We start from the raw sequence: 9,959 nt of genomic DNA, 5'->3' as shown, positions 1-9,959 counted from the left end.
AATATATGCAAATATTAATCGGTATATGATATTTTTTTTAAAAAAATTAATTCAAATCAAATTTAATTGAATTTGAATCAATTATACATTAAATTCTTTTCCCCCTAATTCAGAGTATGACCATTCATTAGACCAATTATACGTTAAATAATAGAAAAAAGGACCAAGAAAACAATGATGGTTAAGTCTCCATTGCCACCTTTCTCATACTTCCAATCACAATCATTGTCCTTCTATTCCCTTATAAATATATATATATATAGTAATTTTTTTTTAATATTTTTTAAAATGAAACAATTTATCTTCCTATTTAAATAGGTAAATTGCTATTTATTTTTTCACAAGAGAATAATTTACTTATTTATAATATCAAATGAGGTTGACACACGCACACCCAAAATTTGTTAACGATATCTTTATTTCCAAACAAAAGACATTTAATTTTTATGGGCATTTGGTAATAGATATAATTGTATTACCACATCTCTAATGAATATATATATATATTTAATGTCGCATTTCGCAAAGTGTGTATGATTGATCATGTTCCAATTTAGGGTGGTGAATAGGCCGGTATTACTTTATCCGGACCTAAAACCAGAATATCTGCAAACACGAGCTTCCTTATAGACAAGCCCTGTTCGGCAATAGTAGCCGTTTCCAGGGCTGCAGTGTCGGTCTTCCGAACAAATACACTGCCCTTCAAGAGCACATCCATCTTCTTTCACTTTCTCCGCCTGCCCCAACAGTACTTCATCAGACCATTTACTAGAAAACATGTTGTCCGGATCAAGAACATTCTTAGCTCCAATAAACTTGCTAAAATTCGGGTACTTGTCCTTCACACCAGCAAAATCCAGCTTCCTGTTCTTGGCCCAATGAGGCTTACCCGAATACTTGAAAAACGCCATCTGCTCCACTTCTTCCAATACATCTTCATTCAGTCGGGGAGTCGAGGCCTCGTCTGCCCGGTAATAGTTGAAATCAACCACGACTGAGTCCTCCGCCTGTCCTAAATATGCATCCGATTTAGAGATGAAACGAATGAGGAAACCGTCGTACATGTCGACTCCACAGAAGTTATCGGGGTTTATGTTGCGAAGTTTCTTCACGTCACGTATGAAATCGGCGAAGGTTGTCGCTGGGAGTATTGCTGAGGATTCGTAGAAGAAGAGGCCTTTGATTCTTGGATCCCATGCGCATACGCTGTCTTTGTCTGTTTGGGGTGAGTAGAGACAAGAACCTGAGGTTTGCATTTTCCCTTGATGTCCGATCACTGGATACCCTGTGAAGACTAAGTTGTTCTTCAAGCCATTGGCTATTAGCTTTCTATATGCAATGGACAAGGTTGCCATTATGCATTTCGGGTTTTGGTTTTTGGTGGCCTCAGCGGCCTTTTCTGCCACCAAAATGCAAGATCATAAGAAAAATTTTATCCAAATCAAGTTCGACCTAACTATACCAATGAAAGAAGTAACATGTATACCTAATGCTCTGACTGTCTCGGGTATTACAGCAAGAATGGGACGAAATCCGATGAAATCATACACTCCATCTCCAGATGTGTCCAAAGGTACTCGATCATCGTATCTATACACAGCTCTATATCTCGATGGGTACCATTGAATGTCTCCAAACTCGTACCTCTTAGCATGTTCCATGAATTCATCCTCAATGCCATTGTCGTTCGTGAAATTCAGCGTTATGCTCCGCTTGAACCCTCGTTCCAGTGACAACGTCACCTGTGTAGATACACCCTCCAAAAGTTTAGGATAAACTATAACGAATTCTCTTCGGATATTAGTAATTAAGTTAAATTTCAAAACACTTATTGTAATTTACCCTATTCATTATCAGCATTAGCATTTTACAATATTATCAGCATCATTATTTTAGTAAAATGATGAATTTCTAATTAATTATTAGTCTAAATGTCCTATAAAAGTTTCTCTAAAAAGTTTGACTCTGGTAAAACATGTTTCAAATTTTTGATTCATACTTGATTTAAAAGTTCAATGTTTCTGACTTATGATAAAGATTTTAAAATCGTATCTCATAAAAATTAACAAGTGTATTCTAAATTAATTCAATCAAAATAATTTTTGAATTTAAAAATCCAACTGAATATATTATTTATATTTCAATTTGACATTCTTTTATCTTGTTTTTGGAAAACTAAATTAATTAATGAGATTGGTTATGTCAGTAAAATTCCATCAATGAAGCATTTTGTAAGTTTTTATATCAAACCAACTTTTAAAAATTAACTTGAATTTTCTTACATTTGATAATAAAAACATAATATAGGTAAGCAATAATTTAGAAAGAGAAAAAATAATGATTCGAACTGATATTCAAATCTATGTTTAATATTATAAAGTTAAATTTGAATTAAAAAGTTTAATTTTGTCTATAGTTAAAAGTCCTTTAAGTGTTTAATAATTATTATTATTTTATTATAATAAATATCAAACTATAGGAGTCTAGTTATAAAATATTTTTTTAAGGGGCAATTGTGATATGACAAATCTTAAGGGACGTGTCTGCTATTTGAACAAATTTCAAGGGAGGTTTATGTAAATTACAATGAAGGTAAAGAGTAATTTATCCTGGTAAAGTTAGGATTTTTCAACTTATAATGGTGTTAGGAGAGGTAGATGTAATTTTTCAAATTTGAGGGGGTTCGAGTGTAATTAGATCAAATTTCCTTGCCTCAAGGGAGAATAGTTTAATTATCCCTTATTTAGTGAAAACAAACTAGTTTTAGGAAAAATTCATATTTAAACAAGATTTAGTTGGACTTAAACTAATTATATGTCGAACACAATACATTTTTCATGTGATTGGTGTATAGTTTTGAAAAAATAACCAATCAAATAGTAAGTATATATATACTTGTTATGTGATCGGTTTGATTCAATCAAATTTGATTTACGTAAGAATTTTAATAGTTTTAGTTTTGCATTTGATTAAAATGGTACTTAAATGGATTGTAATTCTTACCTTAGAGATGACTCCCAGTACTCCCAATGACGCTCTTGCAGCATTAAGGAGTGGATCATCACCCTTCAAATCCAAAACTCTTGCAAAACCTTCTGATGCATTACCTGGAACTATTAATCTAACACCAATCACATGATCATGAATTGCTCCGCCTTTGCCCCACCACGAGCTGCCGTGACCCCCCGTGCTCACCGCCCCACCGATGCTGACACCCTCCCAATACGTTGCAGCCACCAGGCTCAACCCCTCCTCCTCCACCCTATCAATCAGGGGCCGAAGCCCCACACCAGCATCCACCGTGACGGCCAAATTAGCCACATCCACAACGATACTCGAGTTGTATCTCTCGGTGCTTATCAGGACAGCGTTCCCATTCCGGGCCGTGGGGCAGGCCAATTTCAGAATAGTGTGTGAAAATTTGGACACAACTTTTACTTTGAGCTTGTTCTTGTTAGCATTGGCTACTGCTAACCGGAGCTCTTCTTCCGTGGTGGGGTAGACGGCGGCGGCGACATGGCAGGTTTTCCTGTCATCCCAAACGCCATAGGAGTTGTAGAGGATGCAGCCAGTTTGGTTGCATTGGATGGGGTTTTGTGGTGGCATGGCCCGGATGAGGGCTGAACCCCCCACAACTACGATGAAAGTGGTGCATAGGATTGTCAAGAAATAATTGTTGGCCATGATCAAGAATCTATGAGGTACTTTCCCATGCAAAATGGATGCCTTTTAAACTAATTTCTTAGACCAAACTAACTATACATATATTGGAAAGTGTTGCGTGCTTTAAAACACATTTAAGTTATGTTCCTCGTTATTCTATGTTCGTACAAAAATAATTATACATATGTCGAAACATGTTTCGTATTTTGAAATACTTTTACATACTTTCATTGTTATTTTATGCTTGAACAAAAATAACTATACATAAATTAAAAAGTATTACGTGTACGTTTTTTAAATTTTTTCACTATTACTCTATGTTTGAACAAAAATAATTATACATATTGGAAAATTTTAGGTGCTTTAAAACACTTTCAAGTTATTCTCAATGTTTCTAATTTGCATAAAGTATAATTAAGCTATGTTGCACTGTTTCCTTGCATAAATTAAGTAGCTGCAGTTGGCAAGCTATGCATGCCAATTGATGAAACCAATTTACATTTAATTATTTATCATGTCCATCTCTAAAAAAAATCAAGTACTTCATTTGATCGGCCTTGTATCGAACCCTCCACACAAAGTCCCCTTTGAAAATCGGTATATAATCTTATTAATTTTAGTATTACGTACTTATGACGAAATTACAATTATATCTAAAAAAATTAATTGTCATATTCCCTACTTCATAGACACTCTCCGTACATCTCGCCCAGTCTAAGCATTTTGAATTATATTTAATATATGTATCATATTTATAAAATATTATTGAAATATAAAATAATATAAGTTTTTATATACATGACATACCACGTCATTTTAGCATAAGAAATGTAAATATATTGAAGGAGGACCAATTTTAAGCGTGCACACACTCCTTCAAGATTCCAAGTTCAAAACTTGTGATGAGAAGGAGAAGACTACGGGATTCAAATGCCTTCGACGGATTGAATTTTCTATCTCATATTCCATTCACTATAAATGGTTAATTTAGAAAGTTTTGATTACTCGTTTTATTATACATTTATAACGGTATACGAAATATTACAACGATATACTAAAATTATTATTTTCTTTCTAAATTATTCTCTTCTCAACTCAATTATACATGCGGACAGCCCCCTCCCAAACTTTAGTACATCTGCAACCCCCTCAACAATAGCCCCTCATGACCAACCCCTATAAAGTAGCAACTTCTTGGATCTAATAGACGACCCACCACTAATACAATACGACACATGCATTACATTTATCATGTAATTTATTTTGTTTGATCAAACTTAATTTAAATAAAAAAAAATTCTCAATAATCAAACACTCGACCATCATATAAAACAAAATATCACACTCAAGCAATTTCAATTACGCTACTCCGCCTCCTTAATTAGAATAATGTAATTGCGTCTAAGATTAAAAATTGCAAAAGTAAAACAAAGTTTTTTTATGTATATGTACAAGTCCAAATTTTAGAAAGCGCGCTTTTCATTTGATTTTTCATGAAATCTGAAGTAATGGCCAAAAGAAAAGAAAGCGTTTACCGCTATTAACGTTTTCTTATCCATAGTGGGGCCCGCTCCTTAACTAAAATAATGTAACTACGTCTAAGATTAAAAATTTTCAAAGTAAACCAAAGTTTTATGTATATGTACAAGTCCAAATTTTAGAAAGTGTGTTTTTCATTTGATTTTTAATGAAAACTGAAGTAATGGCCAAAAGAAAAGAAAGCGTTCACGGCTAATAGCATTTTCTTATACATAGTGGGGGCCCGCCTCCTTACTTAGAATAATGTAATAACGTCTAAGATTAAAAATTGCAAATGTAAAACAAAGTTTTATGTATATGTACAAGTCCAAATTTTAAAAAGCGTGTTTTTTCAATTGATTTTTCATGAAAACAAAAGTAATGGTTAAAAGAAAAGAAAGCGTTCACCGCTGTGACCATTTTCTTATCCATAGTGGGGGCAATCATGGTGGTGCTGCCTCGCGTGACGAACGCCCTGCCGCACGTGCGGGCCCATGCACTCTCAACTGCCACTGCCACTGCCAGCTATTACTTCAATTTAAAACCCAAGGCCAAGAGCACCGACTCCACAACCACTCCAGGATCCCTCGCATCAGCTGATTCCAGGATGGAATATTCCGACGACGCCGCGAAAATTCGCTCCGAGTTTCTGCAACTCCTACGCAATCGTAGAACTGCTCAAGGTTTGCTCATTATTTACGCGCCTGCTCATAATTTGCTGTGTGTATTGATTTAATTGTTTTTGTTTTTGCTTTTTTTGTATTTGTGATTGTGTGGGGGAATTGTGCTAGTTAACTTTTATCAGTTTCGGCCGCCGTGTGTGTTGGATTTTGTTCAGATGTTGACTTGATTTGAGTCTGTTGTTGATTGGAGTGAAGACTCCTAGGAGTGGTATATTAGGTCAGAGCTGGCGAACAGCAATTTGCATATTCAAAATGAGCAAATTTACCGTTTATAATAAAAGTATATAACAATTTATCCCAATATTTAAAAAAAATGAAGCAATACCTCCATTTCTCAAGAGGTAAATTTCTCCATTTTAAAAAACACAAGGAAGTAAATTATTGTATTTTAAAAATCACAAGAAGTTAAACTGGTATTTATTTTTCATATGGGTAATTTGCTCATTTGTAATGCTTGCATTTTTCCCGGTAGAGGAGAAGGAGAAAGGAACATTTTGTTGGAAGTATTTGTACTTTGCCTGCGGTGGTTTTATGTATTTACGAATGAAATATTAATCGGATTTGTGTGTGGCGGGACTTTTACTGTAGATTTATAGAGAGTCCAGCCTCCAATAAAATAACATGAGAAAAGAGGGGTTAAACGGTGTCACTTTACTGTTCCTTTTAAGAACCACTTCGACATTTTCATTAGCTTCATAAAAAATGGTCATTAACGCTACTTAGAAATCCAGGCTTCATATGTTGTTAGGACATTTTTGTTGTAATGTGTACATGTGCCTAGTTAAGGTGAAATGAGCATTTTTCGACCTAAACATCATGCACAAAGTAAATATATTCACTGAATTTCTGTAGTTCCTCTTTCTGTTGAACCTGCGCAACCTGTACGAGATCCATTATATCAAGAAACGCCTAAGCCAACCTTCAGTGAGGTCGAAAGCTGCTTTAGAATTCCATTTTTCTTTTCTAGAAGCTATCATTCATACATCAGCCCTTTGGTCAAACATACAGGCAATGGAGTCTTGTCCGAAGAAAGAGATTCCAAATTTTAAGGAACGTCTTCAAGAGGAGAACTTTTACCTGACAACTGAGGTATTAATGTTGCTTTTCCCTTATCTGTAACAGGAAATTTGAGAATCAGCACTCCAAATATCCTGCACAACATATTTTCCAAAGTTCAATTTCATAAGAAAATGAGAGTTTATTGTGGGTTTAAATGGATAAATTCATAACTTATCGAAATATCACATCCCACCTATTTCCAGATTTCCCAGGTACTAGATGCTACTGATGGCAATCATAGCAAAATTCACTTCCACAAATATTGTTTCATCTCCGATTGTGCTTGTCTTGCTGTGCAGATCACTATTTTTATGCATGTGATACACTGATATTTATATTTCTTAACTTAATTGCATTTGTGCAAAAAAACTCCTGACCAGGCAGGGGAGCAAGGGCGCTTGCCTGTTCTGCTATTGAAATTGAAAGAAAACAATCTGAAGAGAAGGCCCGTAATTGTTTTCTTGCATAGTACGCATAAATGTAAAGAGTGGTTGCGGCCTTTACTTGAGGTATCGGATGGTTGTATTTTCAGATGCATAGGCCTTAACCAGTACTCTAGCTTGATCCATGCATGTTTTTCAATGGTTCAGGCATATGCTTCAAGGGGTTATATTGCTGTAGCAATTGATTCTCGCTACCATGGAGAGCGTGCAAGAAACTTGACAACTTACCGAGATGTGCGCTTTGGATCTTTATCTTTGCTTATTTGACATGATAATGAAATTTAAAGGTTCGCAGAAACACATGATGGATTTATAGTTGTTGTAATGCAGGCTCTGGTGTCATCGTGGAAAAAAGGCGATACGATGCCTTTCATATTTGACACGGTACTGTTGCCATTTCTGCACTTTGTTCTAGAAACCTTTGAAGGATCCTAGTATGCTACCATCTTACTGTTCCTATTTTGTCTTGATGTATTTGAGAGACTGATGAACCAAATTCTGTCCTGAACTGAGACGATATTTAACATGCATGCACAAACTTATTGTCAGGTTTGGGACTTAATAAAATTGGCGGATCATCTTACACAAAGGGAGGATGTGGATCCTTCAAGGATAGGAATTACCGGCGAATCACTTGGAGGTGAGGTCAATTCCCTCTAAGATGATATTATGTAAGAATCAATATTTCTTAAACGTGCAACTCTTAACATGATACTCCGTCATGCAGGAATGCATGCATGGTTTGGTGCTGCTGCTGATACTCGCTATTCGGTGGCTGCGCCTATAATTGGTGTTCAGGTAGGTGTTATGATGTGAATTGATTTGTACAAGAGTATATGTACTCTCACTTTTTGTGCAATACTTTTAGGGGTTTAAATGGGCTATTGAACATGACAAGTGGCAAGCTCGGGTTGACAGCATTAAGGCTGTATTTGAAGGTGAGACATGGATATGATTAGATGAATCTCTTGTACCTATATGGATTGGTTTATCTAGAACAAAATTCATATATTGTATATTTGGTTGTTGAAAGAATGTTGGGAGGTCATAAATGTATGGATGATTGTTGTCGTCTTGGATTTCAGAAGCAAGAATTGATCTTGGAAAAAGTGCAATCGATAAAGAAGTGGTGGAGAAGGTTAGTGTTAGTTTTGCTCTCATCTCTGTCTGATGTTATTTGGTTTATCTAGCTAAATGCCATTACTGCGACCAAACCACTAAATATTGTACAATATCCAAGCCTTTCTGATATTCTGCGAATTGCTACTGATTTATCACAAGGATGGTCAGAGACACTTATCATCTTCTTTGTCTCTGCTCTGTACCCGGAACTTTAAGCTACAAAAGCATTTACACTTTTAACAGGTGTGGGACAGGATAGCTCCTGGTTTGGCTTCTCACTTTGATTCACCTTACACAGTTCCTGCTATTGCCCCACGTCCTCTGCTCATTTTGAATGGTATGCGCACTAATTCCACTTCAGTAGTCAAGATTTATGCACGTTACCACTTTTTTCTCGGAAAGAAGTAACACAGTTAGGCTGAAACTAGCACATGCAAATTTTAGGCAAAGAAGACCCTCGTTGCCCCTTGGGTGGATTGGAACATCCAGAATCAAGAGCAAGTAAGGCTTATGAAAAAGCCGTTTCGATTGAAAACTTTAAGGTGCGAAGTAGTACTACTCCCTATTCCCTGCCAACAACACACGCATAAGCACACATCGCACCCCCCCCCCCCCCCTTCTCTCTCCCTCTGTGTCACGCGCACGCACACACACACTGTAAAGATCAAAAAGAAAAAGAAAGAAAGAAACAAGACTAAGGGGCGCATGCATGCACAGATCCCACATACACCCACACCAACAGACAAACAAAACACCATTGGTATTGAAAGTGGATGGGCAAAATATAAGAGCATAGTTTCCATAGTCACCAAAAATCAAGCGAAAAACTTTGCACTTGCCAATAGAAAGTCTTATGACTGATTACTACAAGAGCTGCATGTGGACCTCACGACTCTTATGAGCGAGAATCCCAATAACACATGTTGTCAACCAGGCTATCGTTTTATTTTTTTCCTCTTCTGTTGGATTTCCCCATACATGAAATAGAGTAGCAAATGCACAATTGTCATATTATCGGAATCCTCAACTTTTGTTGCCTCTAACTAATTGCTTGTTTTCAGCTGGTAGCCCAACCGGGGATTGGACATCAGATGACACCTTTGATGGTTAAACAAGCCAGTGACTGGTTTGATCAACACCTTGCCCCATGAGGGTAACATTCATCGATAAACAATGCATTTCTGTGTACTACCAAATCATGCTCTAAAACTTAAACTGCATGCTACTGTAAATTTTACTCTTTGGAAAGGAATAAAGATTATCCATCAAAGTCAAAAGTCGCACTTGAATTGAATTGCTCGGCGCTGTACCTTAGTATTCCCAAATCAATAATAATCTCTCACAATATCAATCTTAATTTGCAATCTCGAACGCCTGGTTTCTGTATCGAATTTTGAATTATATAAAATTTGCAATCTCGAATTATCGGTGTCAAAAAGTGGCTTAGTCATTAAGTTATTACCTTCATAGA

At 36.1% G+C, this 9,959-nt stretch overlaps 2 protein-coding genes across 3 annotated transcripts; one reads left to right on the top strand and one right to left on the bottom strand.

Annotated features, from left to right (window-relative positions):
• Window positions 1-400: 400 nt before the first annotated feature.
• LOC105164756 (L-gulonolactone oxidase 3) lies at window positions 401-3,811 on the bottom strand. Its single transcript, XM_011083507.3, has 3 exons — window positions 3,004-3,811; window positions 1,487-1,742; window positions 401-1,399 (listed from the first exon to the last, which is right to left on the bottom strand). Exons 1-3 carry the CDS (start codon window positions 3,682-3,684, stop codon window positions 582-584), a joined length of 1,755 nt encoding a protein of 584 aa, XP_011081809.1. The 5' UTR covers window positions 3,685-3,811; the 3' UTR covers window positions 401-581.
• Window positions 3,812-5,551: 1,740 nt separating this feature from the next.
• Window positions 5,552-9,765, top strand: LOC105164757 (alpha/beta-Hydrolases superfamily protein). Of its 2 annotated transcripts, XM_088881637.1 has the most exons (13): window positions 5,555-5,864; window positions 6,717-6,793; window positions 6,873-6,953; window positions 7,304-7,432; window positions 7,514-7,600; window positions 7,697-7,750; window positions 7,916-8,006; window positions 8,094-8,164; window positions 8,235-8,304; window positions 8,452-8,504; window positions 8,732-8,825; window positions 8,933-9,030; window positions 9,550-9,765. In XM_088881637.1, exons 1-13 carry the CDS (start codon window positions 5,627-5,629, stop codon window positions 9,637-9,639), a joined length of 1,233 nt encoding a protein of 410 aa, XP_088737763.1. In that variant the 5' UTR covers window positions 5,555-5,626; the 3' UTR covers window positions 9,640-9,765. The 2 variants fall into 2 exon arrangements, with proteins under 2 accessions (XP_088737764.1, XP_088737763.1); XM_088881638.1 differs by lacking the exon at window positions 8,933-9,030 and having other exon boundaries at window positions 5,552-5,864.
• Window positions 9,766-9,959: the final 194 nt, after the last annotated feature.

This window comes from Sesamum indicum, linkage group LG6 (assembly GCF_026168435.1).
Source record: "Sesamum indicum cultivar Baizhima isolate 11 linkage group LG6, ASM2616843v1, whole genome shotgun sequence".
In the NCBI taxonomy this organism is placed as follows: domain Eukaryota; kingdom Viridiplantae; phylum Streptophyta; class Magnoliopsida; order Lamiales; family Pedaliaceae; genus Sesamum; species Sesamum indicum.
This window is presented reverse-complemented; position numbering and strand designations above follow the sequence as displayed.

Excerpts from the sequence above, each read along its gene's own strand:
- LOC105164756 (XM_011083507.3), bottom strand. The coding sequence starts at position 3,684 with ATGGCCAACAATTATTTCTTGACAATCCTATGCACCACTTTCATCGTA. Across the intron at positions 1,743-3,003 it reads TACTGGGAGTCATCTCTAAG|GTGACGTTGTCACTGGAACG; the intron begins GTAAGAATTACA and ends GTATCTACACAG. Across the intron at positions 1,400-1,486 it reads CGAGACAGTCAGAGCATTAG|AAAAGGCCGCTGAGGCCACC; the intron begins GTATACATGTTA and ends TTTTGGTGGCAG.
- LOC105164757 (XM_088881637.1), top strand. The coding sequence starts at position 5,627 with ATGGTGGTGCTGCCTCGCGTGACGAACGCCCTGCCGCACGTGCGGGCC. Across the intron at positions 5,865-6,716 it reads CAATCGTAGAACTGCTCAAG|TTCCTCTTTCTGTTGAACCT; the intron begins GTTTGCTCATTA and ends GAATTTCTGTAG. Across the intron at positions 6,954-7,303 it reads ACTTTTACCTGACAACTGAG|GCAGGGGAGCAAGGGCGCTT; the intron begins GTATTAATGTTG and ends ACTCCTGACCAG.